At 38.3% G+C, this 22238-nt stretch overlaps 1 protein-coding gene and 1 non-coding gene across 12 annotated transcripts in view; one reads left to right on the forward strand and one right to left on the reverse strand.

The window, feature by feature from the left end:
* Positions 1-22238, reverse strand: part of NFIB (nuclear factor I B) — a 456253-nt gene that overhangs the window by 62714 nt on the left and 371301 nt on the right. For all 11 annotated transcript variants that reach the window (XM_019815963.3, XM_019815964.3, XM_019815966.3 and 8 more), the window contains exons 4-6: positions 11585-11653; positions 5819-5939; positions 2933-3051 (exon numbers count right to left, since the gene is read on the reverse strand). In XM_019815963.3, coding sequence (XP_019671522.1) covers positions 2933-3051; positions 5819-5939; positions 11585-11653 — 309 coding nt within the window. The remainder of the gene's footprint in view (positions 1-2932; positions 3052-5818; positions 5940-11584; positions 11654-22238) is intronic.
* LOC111557668 lies at positions 21929-22061 on the forward strand. The gene has a single exon (XR_002737902.1). It is a non-coding gene; the product is annotated as a small nucleolar RNA SNORA51 (small nucleolar RNA).

Consider the following 22238-nt stretch of genomic DNA (forward strand, 5'->3'; position numbering starts at 1 on the left):
GTGTTGCTAAGGGCTCTGGCAGGCTTTTAGTATGCAAAGTGAACACTAACAGAATAAGGCGTGCTTGGGAAATAATTAATGGGAAATTTTAAACATTTCTGCCAATTATAAACACAAGCATATTTCAATCAACCAATAAGTAGTTATTGATTACCAATTAGCGCAGGGCTTTGTGGGAGAAACAAGTATAAGACATAGACTAAAGCCATTACAAATATCGAGTGGTGCTCAGCACGCCCTTTAGAATAGTCCCCTCATGATGGGCAAGTGTGTCTGAAGAATATTTGAAGACGGACAAGAACAACCATGGGGCATTTTATTTTGCAAATTTTAAAAAAGCAATTTTCTAAGAACAAAAGGACTGCATCTGGCTTAGCAAATTTAAAAAGATAGTACTGTACTGCCCTCATTTTTTTTTTTTATTATTGTAGTTCAAGTCTTCTTCCCACAATGGCTTATTGTGCACATTACAAAGTCTTCAGGGTCTTCAGAATTAAAGTGACAAGAGTTTTTTTTTTTTTTTTTGTAAGTACACTTGAGAATGGATCATTCTTCCTTACTCTTAATATAATATGCCCTTCCAGACTTCTCCAGTAATTCTAGTCATCTTGACAAAAGAAAATCACCAAGACAATACAACGATTTTACAAAGAGAAAGAATGACAGTTTCTCTTCTACTTTTCAAAAATGTTTTATAATATGATTTGAGATTGGCTTTATTCAATAGGCTGAAAGAGGAATCAATTTTTAAAAAGTGACACTCTCTATAATAAAGAACACCTACACTTCTGAACAACACATCCATTCCCACACATTCACAGTGTTATTATTATTACCATTAGAATCTTTTCCAGAATAATTTTCGGAAGGGGAAAATATGGCTTTGTTTAGAAGAAACTGACAATGCCCAGTTAAACAAGCAATAATATATAAAGGGTTGCGGGTTTTGTTTTTTTATTCTTACTTCTGCAAATCTGGTGAAAGTCCCAGAAATACTATTTCTTGCCTTCACTAATGAGACCTATGCTCTATCAGTGTTTCATTTATCCAACAAATATCTTTTGTGCCCCTACTATGCACCAAGGTGCTGGTTACATAATAGCCAAAATAGATAAGGTCCCTGCCCTCACAGCGCAGACAGATTTAGACAATGAATCCCATAAATGAGCACGTAACTATCTATTACGAGAACAACGAAAGGACAACTATGGGGTGTCAGGAGAGAAAAATAGCAAGATCTAATTTAGATTGAACTTCCTCAATTTAGGCTGGGACTTGAAAGATGCCAAAAACTGTGCCAGATGGAGAGTTAGAAGAGGAGAATTCCAGAGGGCATGGCTTAGATGAAGCTCTTAGGTTTTGCCTTCCCCAGTATTACAAAGCAGCAAGTAAAGTGCAAGAAGAAACAGCAGCCAGCACCCGCTGAGGCCAGGGTGGCGGTCTGAGGCCAGACAAGGAACAGGGCTTGTCCATCATACAAGAGAATTTGGATTTTCTCCTAAGAGGACTGGAAAGTTGCTGAAGGATTTAAGCGGGGCAGTAATATGATGGTATTAAGTTTTATAAAGACCCTGTCTGCTGTCTGAAGAATAGATTTGGAAGAGGGGGAGGTCATCTCAGAGCTGAAACCCTCCAGCTGATTTTCAGATCCTTCTTTAAAACAGCCCATCATCTCTCCTTATTTCCTTACCCACGCAGTGTCCCGCCACACAGTACAACGTGGCCATCCTGAAACTCACTCTTGCACAGTGCTTGGCTCTACTTTTCCCTCTGCCTGCCCTGCCCCTTCTTTACCAGTTGACAATCTCAACATGCTGCAGGAGACCCACCTGACTCAAAGTCCAATTCCTCCATGAAGTTGTTTCATTATTCTTTAAACCCTATGGCGCGTGGTATGAAAATGGGGAGCAGCAAATAAGCAACGTCTATATAGCAACGTCTATTTATAGCAAACGTCTATAAATAATATTCAGCAGCTCCTGAATAAGGAGCTGACTTTGACTTTAACTGCTATGCTTCAGAGTCATTTGTCTCCTGAGGTAACCTAGTACACAGTCCCCCAACCTGAGATATAGACACTCAAGTCATGGGCTAAAAGCCATTGGTAAAGAGATTTTTTTTTTCCTTTACACTTTTAATAAAATGTAATATCTGATGTAAAAGATAAATTTTCAACTTTTTTATGCTGCTGATGTAAATCATATTTATACACACACATGCCAACAAGACACTGGAGTTAGCTAATTTTTTAATTTCTATGTTTAATACTTTTCCTCTCGTAGCCAAAAGGCATGAGGATGTCTAATGAAATATATTTAATCCAATAGACTTTAAGAATGAAAAAGAGCTAAGTCTCCATTTAGAGAGCCAAATAACGTCTATAAAATTCAACTTTTCTTCAAAGCTGCCCTACAACGGGGTCATAGTATCATCTAGAAAGAACAATTAGATTGACTCAGACACAAAGTTCCTTACATTACACTTGTATTTATTGTTTACGCTGTACCCACTTCTCAAATGGAATTATGGCTTCCTTGAAATGGGAATTTTCAGTAACTGGCACCTGTAAACCGCTCAAAGTGTGGCTGCTCCCTGAAATACCCCACACAGAGTAGCAATCTGATCTCATTGAGTCAGAGCTTGTAGTCTTGCTGCAATCCAACCCACGAATGCAGACAGACATCCATAATGGGAGGTTCTAAAAGATCATTCTGTCTGGGAGAAGAAGTCCAATAGACATGGAAAATAAGGGACTTTTGTAACTTTGATGACATGTGACTAGTACATTATCTAAAAATAATTTCACTGCAATCATTTTATGAAGAAAATATAATCCATATCGATTCAGTTATGAAATTTTGACTAAATGGAACTTTTGAAGCCAGCTGGCATCGTACTGGAAAGTCTCTAGAGGAACCTCCTTATGGCTCACCTTGATCTCTTTCATGCCATGTTCGACTTCCAGCAGCTGGTGAATTCGGAGAGGGATAGAAGTCTCCTGTAGGACTTGGTTCCATATTTTCATCTATAGATATAGTTTTGGGTCTTTTGCTGTTAAAATATGATAATAGTTACATTAGTGGGCTAAGACGGCATGTAGCATGTGACAGTATATGATTTGAGAAGATTTTTACTGTGAAAGTTTACATAAACCAAAGTAATAGTATCTCAGAATCATTTCTGAAATAATAGAGTGTATTCAAGACTTCTATAGGCATAGCAAATATTTCTAGTTGTATATATCATTTATTACACCATATTATAACTGTACCTGCCTAACAGGTAGGATGTTTATTATATTTACCTCTTGAAGTAGATTTCCAAAGAAATTTCAGTACTAAAAAGTGAATTCTTGATGTGATGTGTGTACTAATTCTCAAACTGTTAAGACTTACCTGACTCTTATCATTATTATCAATATTAATAATATTCATTAGCATAGCACTTGCCATTAACAATGTAATCTTTTCATATTAATTCAAAGATAAGGCAATTGACTAAAGTGGAACATGAACTTTGGAGTGGAACCAGCCTCGTACCAAATCTTGACCTTTCTAAACTCATTTAATCATTTATAAAATGGAAACAATAAAACCTAGTTCAAAGGGGAGTGGTTGAGAGGGTTAAATGAGTTATTAAACGGAAAGCTCTTAGTTAAGTGGCTGACATTTAGAAGATACTTATTGAATGTAATTATTATCAGCAATCCTATAATTAATAATATTTAAAAATTCTGTTATACTTTATTGATTATAAATTATTTTATATATTCTTTATATTTTTCTAAAAAGTAGGTTAGTGATCCTTTATTTTTTGTTAAGTTTACATATTTTGAGAAAGAGCATGTGACCAGTGGAGGGGCAGAGAGAGAATCCCAAGCAGGTTCCACACTGTCAGCAAAGAACATGATGCAGGGCTAGAACTCATGAACTGTGAGATCGTGACCTGAGCCAAAATCAAGAGTCAGTCGCCTAACCTACTAAGCCACCCAGGTGCCCCATGTGATCTTTTATTCTTACGATCAACCATGAAAAACAGGCCATTGCCAAATTCAAACCAAATGATATACTTCTAAAATGATATATTTTGATAAAGAAAACACGGTTCATCCCAATTATTAAGAAAAGTAAATATACGGGCACCGGGGTGGCTCAGTCAGTTGGGCATCCGACTTCAGCTCAGGCTGTGATCTCAGGGTTTGTGAGTTCGAGTCCCACATCGGGCTTTGTGCTGACAGCTCAGAATCTGGAAGCTTGCTTCGGATTCTGTGTCTCCCTCTCTCCCTGCCCCTCTCCCACTCACACTCTATCTCTGTCTCTCTCAAAAGTAAGTAAACATTAAAAAACAAACTAAGAACGCTTTAAAAGTTTTTTTAAAATAGTAAAGTAAATATTTAGGGTAGAGCTTAAAAAGCTATTTCATGGCACAGACCATTTGGCATGATATACTGTTTTCATATATTCCCACCAATGCCCTATTAAACAGTCATAAGGACTATGAAAATGGATGTGTTTCCTTAAATTAAGAAAAAAAAGAACCCTTATTCACATCTCTGTAGGTAAAAACTAAAAAAAGATATCTTCTGAATTAACTATGTAGTGCTAATAAACATAATGTCACAGGCTCTCAAAGTCCGACTGCAGAACTCCCATACATAAATCGGTCCTCCTTTTTCTTGCAAGTGGGGAGACAAATTTGGAGAAATTCCGTGAATTTCCCAGGGCATGTTAGTGGAAGCAGCCTGATACAAAGTAAGGACTTCTGACTTCCAAGACTGTCCCGTTTTCGCTGCACTGTTTCCAAATCCTAGAAGCACACGTACCTCTGTGTGTATTCACCGATGTACTTGTGATTAATATTGGACTCATGGTTCCCAGAGTATTAACATCATGTAAAGATGGCAATTTCTATCCATGCAAAACCACGGTGAGAGTTAATAATTGTTCTTTAGTTTATTCCTAAGGTATCCAAAGTTAGGATGCACATTTTTTCAAACTCTCCATAAAGCTAATTCTCTCAGCTGTGAATCAGCAGTGAATACACAGGGGAGACTGAGAGTGAGACAGAAAAGATTTTCATAAGGAAATAACAAAGAAATGTTTTCGAAACCGTTTTTATTGTGAATGGCATAATATCTAAAACCAAATGGCTGACCCATCAGACCAAATAAGACCGGATCAGACCAAATAAGAAAGTACTATTCACACTCAATTGTAGAAAAACTAAAGCATTTTTAAGACCCAACTATGTCACTATTTTAGTGATAATAAACCAAATTACCTTGCTATGCAAACTATATGAAAATACAGTTTGACCATAAGTGATATAAAATTGAACTCAGTTAATAAACACATAAATGTGCATAGCTCCATAATTAATTCAAATGCAACTAACTTTCATTAGAACAGCTTAGGAAAATAATCACCCGTATTCCCTTATTCTTAAAAAGCAGATATCGTACAATGAAATGTTTTGCTCTGGAATTCATGTATGTGCTTACATTTGATCACGGGTGTATGTGATGCTCTGGAAAAATCATATTCATATAGCTTCAGAGTTGCTTTGTCCCACCCAAAAGAGTTTTTTAAATGCCTTGAACAACAATTACATTTAATTGTCAAATATCAAAATAAACTCAATCATCTAAGATGAAAAATATATGTAAGATCAGCAAAAAGTCTTGAACTCTTTCTCGGCTTTCTTTCCCCTCTATCTTTACCTACCTACCCATCTGCATATCTACCTACCTTCCTATCTGCACACCCGTCTACCAATCTGCACACAGACTGAGAATAAGCACAGTTCTTCCTTCAGTTACCTGCTTGGTGGAGAAGACAGTGACCTCTGAAGATTGACCCCCGAGTTCATGTCATGATAGTATGGTTGGCTCGGGATCTCTCCAATTGGGAAGTTGACTCCAGTTCCCTGGGTTATGGGCGCTGAGGAATAAAACAAAAAGAAACATCAAGAATGACATTTACACTTGCCATCTCCATTTGAATGTAATAATCTAATACTTGCCATGCCCCTGGGCAAACTTTCTTTACCCTGAGACTCGAACCTCAGCCATCCACCAGGGTACAACTTGAAGACTTCCTCATGATGCCAGTGTTCAAGTTTGGACACTGTTCAAGTTTGAGGCACTCAGACTATAATCATTGGCTACCACTTCCCCTCTTCCCAGTCCCCAGCCTTCTTCCCTCACCCCTTTGTAACAGTTGTCACTACATCTGTCACCACACTAGTCTGTAGATGCGTCAGAGGAAACGACATGTTTCCTATTGCTCAACACCAAGCAAGGTGTTTTGTATATAGTTGGTTCTCAAAAACCAAATCATTTGTTCAATAAATCAAATGAGAATGTTAACATTAATGTTAGAATGCATTAGAAATCATATTAATCATTATTTGATATAACTAATTCTTGTATTAGGGCAGGTATATGAGTAACATTGACACATATGAACATAAAAGCCAAGTTTTTTTCCTCCCAAAATACACATTGAGGTTTCATGTATGAATAGTTAAGTGTGGCTTTTACTCAATATTTATGTTTTGTTTTTTTAAGTTTTTATGCCCAAATTTATAAAAATCACTTAAAATGTACTCATGGAGTTTTACACTTTAAGGTATTATTGTGTAAATCAAGGAATCTTAATCGTTTAAACATCCAACTTTTGATTTTGGCTCAGGTCATGAGATCGAGCCCCACATTGGGCTCTATGCTGACAGTGCAGAGCCTGCTTGGGATTCTCTCTCCCTCTCCGTCTGCCCCTCCCCCATGCATATGCTCACACTCTCTTTCTCTGAAAAAAAAAAAAAAGGAAATCTTTTTGAGTTCGCTGATACATTTGGAACTGAGATGTTTATATATAAGTATTGGTTTTGGTACAATGGATGACATCTGTTCCAATTTCAAAAATTGGTTTCTAGACATCTTAAATAAATCCAGGAGGCAGCATGTTGTAATAGAAGGAGAAGAGTCTCGGGAGGTAGCCATTGACTCTGAATTCCCTCTGCCACTTCTGAGCTCTATGCTCCAATTTCCCAAACGGTATAATGAGAAGAATAGTAACCTAGCACCTATGATTATTTTGAAGATGAAATGAGGTAAAGAGTGATAAAAGCCCAGCATCCTGTCTAGTGCATAACAGGCATTCAACAATGGGAGTCCCCTTCTTTCCCTGATTTCTTCCCCACATCTCCTCCCTGGCAGTCTGGAGTAGTTAGCAAAGAGTGAACAGTTCAAAATACACCAAAAGCAGATGAAGAGGTATAAATGAACCTATTTGCTGCAAATCTGTTCATTCAACAACTTGTTACTTGTGTCCATTACAGGCAGGTGCTGCAAGGGATTCAGGACAGTCTGAGATAGTTCCCGTCCTTAATAAAACAGATTGGACAACAATCTGGGTGAACAAAACACTTATGAAAAAACCAGAAACACCAGCGTAATGCGGATTACAATGAAGATGCCCAATGAAAAACATGACCAAGAAATTCTATAGGACTTCATGGGAAGAAGAATCCAATCCACGCTTGAATGATCCAAGAACTCTGTGGAGAAACCATAGCTTGTACTGGACTTTGGAGAATGAGTAAGGTATTAAGGGGAGGTCATTCTCAACAGGGGGTTATCACAACAGCAAAGTCAGGGGCAGAGATAATATGCACAGTGAGACCAGGCAGGTTGGTGTCAAAGGACAGTGCTTAAGAACAGTTTCTTTCTTTCCCTATTTCTATCAGGCCTTCAAAAGCTCTAATGAGAGAAAAGGTGTCCTGGGACTGTGGCAACAAAACTCTAGAGCCCTTGTGATTCACTCGAAGAACACACAGTCTACTTAATCTTCCTCTCTCCTAACTGATTCAAGTTGAATATATGATCCCAAAAGGAATGCAGAGTTTCGAGGAATTTTTCTTACCCAGAATTTTAATGTGTTCGCTAAATATGTTCTCTGTTAGCTGAATTGTATTTTTTTAAGTGTCTATTTATTTTGAGCAAGAGAGATGGGGGAGGGGCAGAGAGAGAGAGAGAGAGAGAGAGAGAGAGAGAGAAGGAGAGAGAAAATCCCAAGCAGGCTCCACACTCCCAGCACGGAGCCCGAAGCGGGCCTCGATCCCATGAACCGTGAGATCATGACCTGCGCCGAAACCGAGAGTTGGACACTCAACCGACTGATCCACCCAGGCGCCCCATGAATTCTATTTCAATATCAGGTAGGCCAAGATTAACCTTAAAATATTTTTAAGAAAGTATGAGTAGGAGGCACATGTGTTATTGCAGAGAATGAATCAAAGAACACACAATGAACATCTCTCTTCCCATAATAAAAATAAAATCAATATATACAGGATAATCTCAGCTCCAAACTTCTGGAGTTTGTACCTTCTGCTAAATCACTCTTTATATAATGCACTTTAACCTCATTTTACACTGAAAATGTTTGTATTCAATGTGTAACTGTGCCTAATGGCTTGAATTCTTTGGGCAGCTGAAATGTAACTGCTTGTTGTGGCCTGAGGTACACCGGAGGTTAAAAAAATGCAAGGTAAAAAAATCCCACAGTAACCACATGCTTTAAAGTTTATTATTAGAATCATGTTCTATGTGACAGTGGAAAGCAGGGTATGTGCTAGGAGGAGGCATTTGAGGGACTCAGTGAAAGTCAGTAATCTGTCCAGCCTTCTACAAGTACTGGATACAATTCAAAGAACTGAATTACTAACAGGAAACTTACAGGTTATATCTTTTGTAAAGTATTTGAAATGTATTAAGCTATGCAATATTTGAGCGAAGATCTGTAGCTTCTATTTCACACATCTGACTTAACAGTCAACACAGACTGCTTGGCCATAAACATACTAGATGAAATTCATAGCAAAATAGTAATAAAAAAAAAATCTTTGGAAATTTTATTTTTCTAAATTTTGTTGCAGAAGGATTGTTAGAGAGGATCAAGACATCAATAAAAACGATTTCTACATGAGCATTGTAAAAATTTAGTGTGCACCCTGACATTAAACGGGAGAGTGCAAGAAGACGAGTAGATTAATAACAAACATGGCCAAAATCTGAAGCAGCTCTCACCAAATGTACGTAATAACAAAGAGAGTATGTGAGCATGGCAAGGCCCAAGTTGATACTCCTGTTTAAAAGCCTCGGAAAGAACTTCCATCAGACGCAAAGACCAGTGTTAGCGCCTCTCCCGGAAAACTGCAAGAAATCTGAAAGCTGCAAATCATGTTTAAGAGGCCTGCCAATATCCTCTTAGAAAAGGAGCTCCGAAGAGCCTCAGATTCTAAGGGTTGGAGGCCAACCCCTCATCTCTCTCGTTGTTCTTCTCACTCCAAAAGCCGATCCTAAATCAACTTTTAAGATGGAGATAATATCGTGCAACAGAAAGATCGCTATCCTACAACTGAGCAGCTCCATTAGGAGAGTCAACACGCACATTAGTGGGTCACATGATAGTAAAACCCTGGAGGACAGAAGCCATTAACATACCGTAAACCCTCGGGAAGTCAGAACCGGTGATCTACAGCAGAAGGGTTGTGCTGAAGTTTCTGCTTACTTAGCAAACCCTTATTTCATAAACAATGAAGTTCCATTGTGTAAATAAGGTTATGGTGTGGATATATTAAAACACTTAGGAGAATAACTTCTCAAGCATTTCACAGACACCTATTTATATACCGAGTAGAAAATAAATGTTTGCTGAATAAATTAACTAATGAATGAAAATACAGATAATTAATACACGAATTACAAATCAGTAATGTGTGTCCTAACAAATACCTTAAAAACCTCTAAGAGATGACAGTATAAGTGTAAAAAGAATGAAGTATATTAAGTTTACCTCACTGTTCAACTGTTACAGAGAGGTATGTTTCTCACCGTCTCTTATGTTTCAAATTCAGATTTTTTTCAAAATATCACCCTGGGAATTTAAAGGGTCTATGTGGTTGCCCTTCTGTAGCATCTAGCATAATGTTACCTAGAATGAGGAATTAATAATATGTTCTAACAGATGGTTGGTCTGTCCTCACAAGAAGAAGGAAAATATATCATGAAACTTGGAAAAGGACAAATTTAAACAAATAATGGTATAATGTCTCCTAATGTAGCAGTATAGCCTCTCTGCTAAAGAACAGGATAGGGAAAACACCCCCCCACACACACACTTTCAAATTCCCCCTTCCTTACATGATGCCCGAGAGTGGAAGTAAGTCAGGCACGTTCCTTTCCAAATTAAAAATAAATACAGAAAACTTTCAAATGTCAGAGGCCTTCCATACCCCATTATCGATCAGGGAAAAACACGCAAGGCTCATTGCCTTGGTCAATGAAGCAGACCATCAGAATCCTCTTGTCTAGCGAACGAACCCTGGAGTTGCTGGGATATAGGATATTAGATTTCGGTCTACACTGCCCTAAGTAAACAGACCCATGAAAGAAGTCTTTGGGCGCATATGTTCATCTACTGAAGAATATGTCAGAAAGGATAAGTTATTTAAGGTCTTAAATGTTCACGTATATGACTCCCTGGGATACATGCTATTTGCACTGGCCACTCAAGAAACTGGAACTCTTGAAGAAACTATGGTTCAAAAGACCTCCTAGCTTGGGGATCACTTTACTGGGCCATAACTCTAAAAGACCACCTAAACTTCCCCTCCATGATTAGCTCTGTTCTTTTTGGATCACCATAATTCTTGTTCCCATGAGCTCAGAATTTGACCCAAATAGCAAACACAAATGAAACAAGAACAGAATGCCACCACGTCACCTGAGTGATATCATTCCCAACTGTGACGCTCTCTAACAAAATGTCAGGTGAACAGCCTTCAAAGTTACACAAATAAGCTAAATCGGAGAAGAGAGCAAGAAGAAATGAGTCCCCTCCTTTAACAATCAGCCGTGCCTTAAGAGCCACCTCTGTACCCATCAGCAATAAGTAAAAAAGTTGAGTCAGTAAACTACTCTTTGGCCTAGGTAACTAGCTGGCCAGGTGAACTTCCCGGAGAAAAATCGCATCCGGCCTGTCAAGAATGCTGTCTCAGGTGAGGTGGCCAGTTAAAACAATTGGACATTGTTTCGGATAACAATGCTTTCTATCTATATCCAAACGACAATCTGCAAAATTAATTTCTGCATCCCTCTCCACGCTGCATGTTACTGTGTATATCCTGTACATCTCCAAGTCTCCACCAAAATGTTAGTAAAATGAAAAAGCACTTATCGACAGGAAACTTATGTGGGTTATCATAACAAAATGGAGCACATTGAATTAATCACGCTTCCTTTGATATAAATGACCATCTATGGTCACAGAGCGAGCAGTGAATTAAATGGATACCAATAACACAGCAATCAGAGCAACCCCCAAATAACTTTTGTACTCCAAAATTTGAGGATTTAAATGCAAATATTTTGGAAAATCAGACAAAATAGACTCACTGATGATTTTATCAGCAAGACGGAGATTTAACACTCAAATTCTCTTAATACTGCATTTAAGTTTCAAGATATAAAATATGTTAAATCATACCATATAATTAAATAATAAGAAAACAATTTACTTACTTCTGGATACCCTCACAAGTTCTGATACATTGAAGACTCCAGATTTTACAAAACTATCCTCCAGGTAACCTGAAAACAAGTATCAAGAGGAAAAAAGATCAGTGTAAGCAGGAAGCAAATAAATGATTAAACACCAGAATTTGTTCAAGTGTTTTGAAACCAAAGGTTAGAACGAAACCCAGGTATGCTTCTAACAAAGACCAGTAAAGCAGAACTCTTTGAATAAAATCTGGGTCTGTTTAAACAAAAGTGAAACGTTTAGAGGCCAAATAATTTCCCAGGAAAATTTTTCCTCAGCTTTCTAAATATACAGGGCAATGGCTACGGTTTTATTTGCCATGGCCCGTGCACAGACAATGAAGGCTCAGGGGTTCCTACTGATGCACTCAGCTCGGTGGCACCTGGGAGACTAAAGTCTACCCATTTAAGAAAAGAAAGAAAGAAAAAGGAAAACCACAACCACAATTAGAACCTTGCTGGAATTACTTCAAAGGTCTCTCGAAACCACTGTTCGTTCACAAATCCTTCCCTGATTAAAGAAGAGTGAGCTGCCGTTACCAGCACTCCCCCACCCTTGTTCCAGGGTCATGAATCACACAAAAGTAGAACTTGTACATACTGCAAATACTTTGCGTAGACCTATTTCCATGCGCCTTTGATAAACCTCACATGATTTCACTGCTCTCTCACTCTTGCTACTACTTCCTGGAACTTCCTTCATTTCAAGATCCGGGTACTTTTTATTTATTAATTTATTATTATTATTATTATATTATTATTATTATTATTACTACTATTATATTATTATTATTGTTGTTATTATTATTATTTAAGGAAATGGTCCTAAGTCCAGGCCTCCAGGAATGCCACATGACCCTTCTGGGACATCCAAGTACAGGGTCCACAGTGACTGTGGCCCACTGTCCACGAGCCTGAGTAAGTTCAGTCCTGGGTGGTATGTGGTCAAGCTATGGCCCACAAATACCAGTCATGTCCCTGGCTTCTCGTTTATGTGAAGGAGATGTACTGAGGGTGAAGGGGGAGAGAATACCGGAAGGAGGGTTATGGTTACTCTCTGCTCCCCAGGAAGAGAGTAAGAAAAGTCTGAAAACCCTCAGAATTCAAATGCTTCCAGGAAAGCAAACTCTAGATTCCAAGAACGGGCAACTGGATCAGATTTTACATAGAGTTTTAGGGCTGACCAAGAGCCTGGAATCAGGGCAGGAATGTGAGTCACAGGTGGTTTAGCAACAGGGAGCACTCAGGTCAAGGGGCTGGGATTTGACTCCCAACCACATGTTACCAGTGTGGAATCGTGGTCACGATATTAGACTCTTGCTGTCTCCTATTCCTCATTTATAAATCAGAGATCCTAAAATTGCTATGAATGGTAAGTGACCGAAGGCACTGATTAAATGCTCCCTCCCAGTAAGTTAGGATTGGCCAGCTGGGTCAACAATCCCCTGTACGTTGAGTTACACACACTGGGTTCCAGACAGTCTCAACTTATTTGTAAATCTTGATTTAGAAATTTTACCAGAACAAAAGCTATCACACCACTTTTGAACTGTACATAGCATGAAGAGACCAAAGATCATTCAATGGGCATATATGTTTCACTGTTGTGAACCAAGGAGCCATGCATGTCTGAACATGGTATTATACCCACCGTCCACCTTCCTTAGAAACAGAACAAAAGAAAGAGTGAGAAGGAATTATGAGATCTCAGCCGGGGACAAAACTCAGGTGTCATATTAAGTCGTTACTCTGAAAAACTACATACATTTTGAAGAGGGTAATAACCAAACATCCCCATTTTATGCATCTGTATTTTAAGACACTCTTACTGCTTGAGCAACTTAATTGTTCACCTGGTTGAACTCATTTCAGCGATTATTGAGAAATGTTGAGGTAGCCTACACCGTACAGGTGCATAAGCCATGAAAACAAAAAAAAGACATCGACCTCCTTCATGTGGTTTCCAGAAAACACATTTTCAATTTTCTGAACCATGCTAGGTTATCATCGTATAAAACAACAAACAGTCTTTGTGAAGTATAACAAATTATACTGTATTCTATATAAGGTACATGTGAAAAATTTTTAAGTTCATTTATTTATTTTGAGAGAGAGAGAGCATGAGCAGGGGAGGGGCAGAGGGAGAGGGAGAGGGAGAGAGAATCCTAGGCAGGCTCCACGCTGTCAGTGCAGAGCCAGACGTGGGGCTCGATCTCACTACCATGAGACCACGGCCTGAGACAAAATCAAGAGTCTGACGCATAACAGACCAAGTCACCTGGGCGCCCCCGTGTAAAATTTTATATTTGGCAAATAGATTAAATATGGAGACCTTATGCATCATGATGGCGGTTCATGTACTTAACCAATCGGACAAGCGTGTCTGTCCTCACCCAAAGGTGCTCTGTAAATGCCCTCCTATCTTTCTCACGCAGTTCCCTCCCTCCGATCAGAAGGCTGTCTGTCTGCAGGCTCTGCTCTCATCCTTCAGTGTCCACCTCAACTGCCATCTGCTCCCGAACCTGTTCCTCCACCCTCCTCTCCCCATCCTTGCGCCAGCCAGAAATAATCTTTTTCTGCTGAATTCACGTAGCACCTAGTTTGTGCTTACTTTACATCACTTCTCACGTTCGAGTTTCCCAGACATGTGTTTTCAAGTCTTATCGTCCTTATTGGATTATCAGCTCCCTTATCTGGGAGAGCGACTGGGTTTTGTTCATCTCTGAATCCCCCTTAACAACTAACTCAGTGCCTACATATATACAGTAACGGCTAGGTAAATGCTTATGGAACAGAAGGTTAAAGTTTAACCTTTTGGAACAGGCTCACAAATGAACATCTTAGTAATTATATAACAAGGTAGGCACAGATGGCTAAAGATAGAAGGATAAGTGTGCTGATTCTTGCTCTTCTCTGGAACTTGTGCTCAGGAGTTTATTCAGGCTTTGGGGTAGAATGGGAAAGAACAATGATCACCATCAGATTAGATCTCTGACTTTGTTATATACCAATGTCTAATTTTAGGCATTTACCACAAAGGAACCATCAAGAAACCAGAAGTGTTTAAAGAGTCAGAGTTCAAAAATATTTGTAAAATAAACTGATGAACAAGTGAAAAGTGAACATCTCAATATATTTATATAAAATTATATCACATGTCATGTAGTAACATCTCCATATGTAAATCTCACGTGCAGTTCCCTTCCTTATGACCCCAGTGAGTAGCCAAGGCTTCACTTGCTTTTTGGTCATGCCCATGAAGATGAAATGGTGTGTGGACATCAAGAACCAAATCAAAAGGGAGGGAGGAGGCCCCTCAAGCTAATCCTACCAGCAAGAAGACAGTAAGGCAGTCACACACACACACACACACACACACACACACACACACACACAAATACAATGACCGTCTCATAGGAAAGGGCAGGCAATTCAGAATGTAGCGTGGTGTTTCTCCATTCCTCACCTCCAATTCCTGTTCCAAGGAATTTGAATCTACAAGGAAATCTGAAAGAGTTATTCTGCTGAAACTATGAAAGGCAATGAAAATATGTCAGAACATATTGCACCACACATAGGTCCCACTGGGCTCCACTCCTGCATGGGGCATAGTGAGACTTCATTGAAAGGAGGGCTCCCTAGGATGAGCGGTACTGCTTACCAACATGACCTTAGGGGAGTGGGGGCTGGGATGGATCAGGCAATGGGGTAGCCTCGGAGAAGCACCTGAAGGAGGCGGCTGTCTCCTTCACTCCTCTTGGCACATAGCACACACAGCCTTACAATGGACAGACTTACCCAATGAGAAGGGTAAAGAAAAGGAGCAGTGGATGACATAGTTCCTGGATAGCTAATAGCATACAAGGAAGCATATAAGAAACAATACTTCTGGCAAAATAGCCGGGGGAGTCACGCAGAGTGTCAGGAGCCCTGTGATACTACAGAGGATGAGACTCAGCAAAATGCAGGTTATGACTATTAACACAGCCCCATCTGTAACCTCCCGGCTGCTGGGGCCTTCCAGAAACATGGTTTTCATGTGCTACGTGGACCACTGTGAATGTAAATAGCTGACACAAAGGCCAACGATTTTAAAGCAATTTGGAGACATTCATATAGTAAATTCCCTTCATCTACTAAAGGAAATATGAGCATCTCTGAGGCACAGCAGCTGCTTAATGGTTACAGAGCAATATTACACAACAGCTTAAGCCAAGAAGCAAAGAACAACTCGGCATTTATGTGATGCTGTATTTACACTACATGTAATGCTTTTTAAAAAATAAAATTGAGTAGGAAATAAAGACCTCTGCAAACTGAAAATTCTCAAAGGCAATATCAAATTATATTATTTTACTTCTTTTTTTATTTTTCTCTAACAAAAGCAACAATAAATCACTACTCAGAAGTTAATATAGTGTTTAACCTCCTTTACAAACAATCACAAAGGGACACAATGGCATATCTAACTGTTAATATCTCAAATTATAATCAGCTCCATTTGAATGTTAAACAACATTTACATAGAAAATCCAAAGGAAAACTGATAACGCTCATTTTTATAGTCTACTGTGTTCTATTCTTGAAATTAAAAAAGAAAAAACCACAGAAAGCAGTTATTAAATTCATGAAAGCCGTCTTCAAGTATTAGAAGGACTGTTAATGTAGATGTTGGATAAGACTTATTCTGCGTATTTCCAGGAACTGTGTTTTGGCTCAATAAACAGATTTGTCATCCAATAAGAAAAGTCCTAGAAAGGAATGTGAAACTTTGCAAAGGTAGTAACAACCAACACATGCCGAGCTACTGCTCTAAGATCTTAAAAAGCATCAATTCACATAATGTTCATAATTACGAACCTACCGGTTGTCATGTAAATGCTACCATTTTACAGATGAGGAAACTTGTGTCTATAGAGGTAGGGGGGGCTCCCAAAGCCTGTAAAAACCCCCCATTAGATTTAAGAATTCCCACTTAGAGTAGGAAATTGAATAAGAGCACCTCTGAAGCCCACTGCAATGCTCAGGTTTCACTTTTTTTTTTTCTTTTTTTAAATGTTTATTTTTAAGAGAGAGAGGCAGAGAGAAGAGGAAAACCATCTGAAGCGGGCTCCATACTGAGAGCAGAGAGCTCGATGCGGGGCTCGAACTCACGAACCAGGAGATCGTGACCTGCGCCTAAGTCAGATGATTACCCGACTGAGCCACCCAGGTGCCCCTTAGGTTCCACTTTTTACATAGCTTTTCTCCAGTTAGTTTTCTTGCATTGTTTGGAGAAAGAACAGGACCCCGAGGTATCTCCCAGGCATTTTCCAGGCTTCTAATTCCCATTGTTCACTCCCTTCAACAGAGTGTAAAAGACGACTCAGTGCTTTTGTTTATGGATGTGGAAGGGGAGAAGATAAGATTATTTTACACTAGCTCTTCGCCAATCTTCATATGACTTCCGATACCACAACTGACCTACTGGGACCTTCTGGTAGTGGTGTTGTAAGGCATGGCTTTATCTGCAGTTTCTCAACTGGTCTGAACTGTCCATGGTTTAAGAATGGAAACTGTGATTTGGAAATAGACATACTAATCATTGCAAAGATAATGATTCTCTGCACAGAGACTGAACCTTGGTCTATGGCCGAGGTTCGCATTCCAGTACTAATTTAGAATTAATTTTATCCTTCAATATGAAGTGTCCCTGTTGGTGATTTAAGTGAGTCAACAGAGAGACAGCAATTTCTGACTCTAACACACTCTGATAATACTATGTTAATGTAGTATTTATGTTATTTGTTTTTTAGTATTTCCTTCCAGTCCACTAAACTTATTCCTGCATATATATAACATAGACAAATGTGTTTTCAACAACTGAGATCAAAAGTTAATAAATTTGTATCCTGCTTTTTCTCTAATTAACATTGTATCTTTCCCTTTAGATTAAACAGGTTTTCAAGAGCGTGATTTTAATGCCTGTACATTATTACACTGTCTGGCTGTACTTTATTTGACCATTCTCCTTTTTTTTTTCTTTTGGCATTTTAGGTTATTTCCCATTTTTTTAAATATTATAAACAGAACTGCCATTAACGTAGTCGCACACAAATCTTTGTCAGCGGTTCTCATGATTTCCTTAGGCCGGAGTTCCCAGAAGTGGAATTATTGGGTCAAAGGACATAAACTGTTCAAGCTCTTGGTTAAAAACCGTCAAGCTGCCTTCCATGAAGACTTTTGCCAACTTATACTCCCTTGGGCAGAATGAGCCTGTCCGTGTCACCACCCTACTGCCCAGAATTACATATTACTCATATTAATGGGGACTTGTTTTAATTGTTGCAAGTTGATAGAGAAAAGATATCATTACGATAATGTAATAAGCTTCATTTATTTAATTATAATAAAGTTGGAATTGTGCAGACATTATGCATTCTCTCTTGGAACAAACATTAAAAATATGTAAAATAGGAATTGTGCTAGCGGGAATATTTTATTCCTAATATTAATGAGATGAATGCTGGAATTTCACAGTTAACGGTAACGCTGGCTATTAATAAGTGATTTTGTTTCTCATCATTTTATATATTCACTTATTCCTAGTTTTCACAGAGTTTTTAAAAGTGTACTGATCAGAATGGTTATTGAATATTATTAGATGTTGTTTTGGCATTAGTAGAGATTATCCCCTTTTTTTTCCCTTAAAGCATTTATTGTGTTATATATTACTGAGTTCTTAGATTAAACTGTCTTTGCTTATCCACGGAAGGTAGCTCTTTTAATTTACTGCTAAATTGTTTTGCTAACAGTTTCTTCCAAATTCTCATATACCAGTATGTAGCTGGTATACTCTTGTGGGGGGGTTTTGTTTTATTTGTGAACTTTTCACACCAAGGTTATATGCCTGCTTCATAAAATGGTCTGGATGACAGTCATTCTTCACACAAAAAAGAAAACATATGAAAAGTTCATGAGAGTTTGGAAAAACTCACTGGTAAAATATCTTCTCATAATCTGGTTCAAAGAAGACAAAACTTTGAGTCTTTCATGAATTTGCTTTACTCTTGTTTTCTGGTCTTGAGGCAATATTATTATATACCTTCCAAGAAAATCATCAATTCTTTCATATTTTAAAGTTTATCAGCACACATATTTCATGGTTTCCTAAGCAGACTCTGTGTATTTTTACACAGAGTAAATTACATTAAATTAAAGTTCTTTTACGATAATATTATCATAAAATAGACTGTAATTAATGTTACATTATGTTAAACTATACTAAAAGATCAGCGCCACTACTTACTATGTAAAGCTAAGGCAAGTTAAGCAACTTTTCTACACCCGATGTTTGTCTTCTCTAAAATCCAGATGGTAATCCGAGTATCTAGGAGTCAATATGAAAACTGTCGTTGTTTTCCAATTATAATAAAGAGAGGTATTTCACTTTAAGAGCAGGGAAAAGGAAGGCGGGACTCCCCAAATTAACAAAGGGAAAACCAAAACACGGGAGGACAACAAAACTAAGGACATAAGATGAAAAACCTAAATAATATAAAGAAAAACAGAAGGGGGTAAAATCGAGCATATCGACCCTCACCACAACGGTAAGTAGACAGAATTATCCCATAAAGAGCATTAGAGCAACGGAAGCAAATAAAATGCATCTATTTTTAAGGAACACATTTAAGACAAAATGATAACAAGAACAGAAAGTCGAAAGTCAAATGGGATGCGAGGGGAGTCAGGCAAACTCAAACCGAAAATAAGCCGTGCCAATTAGCAGTGGTTAAGGTAGAATTTAAGATGAAGTACAATAAATGAGATAAAGGCCATTATGAATGGATACCAGGCATACATAATACAGAAAATTAAACATACACCGTACATGCTCCGAACAATATTGTGGGGGAAATGCATAATACAAAAACTATTAAAACACAAGAAACTTGACAAAAAACGCAATTATAGTGAGAATTTTGAGTACATCCCTTTTAGAGATGTAAGTGGTGATTCTTTTAGAATTGGAACACGACTATTAGACCATGACTAACTTCAAATCATTCAAATACAAACCGTGCTTTGTTACTATGCCCACAGACATTTTATAAGAGTTGATCATGTCATTGGCCAAGGAGAAAACTGTTATACTGCTTTGTCTTTAGTAAATAGATTAAAGGGAAAAAATAAAAAGCGACCAAATTTTCTGAAGTACCTAAAAATTAAGATTATAAGCTATGGATCAAACAGAATGCCAAAAGAAAAAATGATAAACTATAGAAAGCAATGAAAAGGACAAAAGGAAAAATCACTTTACCATAAGATCAAAAGAATAACAAAACAATCCAGGAAAAGTTAAAAAGGGAATTAAAGATAAAAGCTGAAATTAATAAATTCCAAAAAGAGAAATATTTAAAATAAAAGAATAAAAAGGGAAGATGATTTTCTGAGAAGACCAGCAAAACAGAAAAAATCATTCGCAAGCCTCATTAAGGGAAAAAAGTAAAAGCAAAAATATATAAGAATAGACGGGATGGGGCGCCTGGGTGGCTCAGTCGGTTGAGCGACCGACCTCAGCTCAGGTCATGATCTCACGGTTTGTGAGTTCGAGCCCCGCGTCGGGCTCTGTGCCGACAGCTCAGAGCCTGGAGCCTGTTTCGGATTCTGTGTCTCCCTTTCTCTGACCCTCCCCTGTTCATGCTTTGTCTCTGTCTCAAAAAAAAATAAATAAATAAAGGTTAAAAAAATTAAAAAAAAAAAAAGAATAGAAGGGAAACATAACCATGGAAACCAAATACATTAACAAAAAATTATAAGAGAATAACACATGAAACTTACTGACCACAGTTTTGAAAACTTAAATGGGCAATTACTTACTAAAATAAAAGTAACCAAAATTGAGCAAAGTGGAAACCTGAATAGACCAATTACCCCTCCTGCAGTGGTTCCCAAAATTTGCTGATCATTGAAACCACCTGGGGTTCTTGAAAAACAACTTAGGCTTGGCTCCCAGCAATTCTGATTTAATTGGTATGGATGTGTCCTAGACATAAGGATGTTCTAAAAGTTCCCCTGGTGATTCAAATGGGCAGCAAAGTCTGTGAACCACTGGGTTAGCATCTTGCTATTCAAAATGTGGTCCCACAACCAACAGCTCTGGCGTAACTGGAGAGCTTGGTAGGCACACAGAAGTTCGGGGTCAACCCCAGACCCTCAGAATCAGTGTCTGCAGCTTAACAAGACCACAGGTGATTCATACGCACTTTAAAATTGGAAAAGCCTAGAAGAGAATCAAAATGTGATTTAAAAACCACCTTTAAAATGGCACCAGGTATGGAACAGTGTCGAGCTGGATTTTATGTTTTCTGTAGCCTTGAAATTCCAAGGATATTTATTCTCTCCCAGCCTTTAGCAAATGGTGACAAGGTTCCTTATGAAGAAAGCTCTCTCATGAGCCTTTATCAGACCAGCAAAACTTAAATAACTAAATGTGCAACCTCCCTTGTCAAGCCAAAGCAAGCAAACAAATCACCCAAAAACCAACCACGCATATAAATGCAACTTCAAAGGTCCTAAAGAAAATGGAAGATATTCAAATTCATATATTCAAATTGAATATAGCAATGTTTTCCAAAAAAAAAAAAAAAACCAGGACACCATTCTCATTAGGGTTTTATTCCATGTATGAGTGAGATTCACTCTTACAAAATCTATCAATATGATAACGAAAAAAAGGAAAAACACACGACCTTATCAATTGATGCTGAAAAGGCACTTGGCGGCAACAAGAAAAGAAAAGCAGGCTTTCCTAATGACAGATCTAAGTAAAAATAGAGATAAGAGCAATTAATTGACTGTTTAGCAAAACATAACAAGCTGTCCTAAAAGAAAACGAATCTGCCATTCAGACTCAGCACCCTCAAGCCCTTAAATATGTAATCTGTGAATCAATCCGTAAAACAAAACAAAACAACACAAAACACACAACTCCCTGATTTCCCTTAGATGAGGCAGGTATCTAGAGAAGTTAAACTCATAGAAACAAAGTAGAACGGTAGATTTCAAAGGACGAGGGAATGAGGGAAGGGGGGGTGGAGAATACAAAGTTTCAGTTTTGCAAGGTGAGAAAGTTCTGGAGATGGGCTGTGTGACAATACAGATGAATCTAACACTACAAAACTGCACATTTATAAATGATGAACATGGTAAATCTGCTTTTATTTGTATTTTGCCACTCAAATACCACTATTTTACCATTAAAAAAAATTGCAATCTGGAATTTGGAACTCAGATAATTGTCACTAAATTCTCGTTTATATACATATTTTCCAGAATTACTTTTTGAGCCTCCTGGTGCTTACCACAGGCTGCATTCTTACACTGCCTGTACAGAAAGAGGAGGCAGAGTAAACCCACCCATATACACCCCAGCCCAGGTGCTTTGTGCCTGGTCTGTATTGTGAATGGGGAGACATGGAAAATAAAATTTAAAAAATTAGGGGCGCCTGGGTGGCTCAGTTGGTTGAGCGTCCAACTTCGGCTCAGGTCATGATCTCGCCATCCGTGAGTTTGAGCCCCACGTCCGGCTCTGTGCCGACAGCTCAGAGCCTGGAGCCTATTTCAGATTCTGTGTCTCCCTCTCTCTCTGACCCTC

Source organism: Felis catus, chromosome D4 (genome assembly GCF_018350175.1).
Source record: "Felis catus isolate Fca126 chromosome D4, F.catus_Fca126_mat1.0, whole genome shotgun sequence".
In the NCBI taxonomy this organism is placed as follows: domain Eukaryota; kingdom Metazoa; phylum Chordata; class Mammalia; order Carnivora; family Felidae; genus Felis; species Felis catus.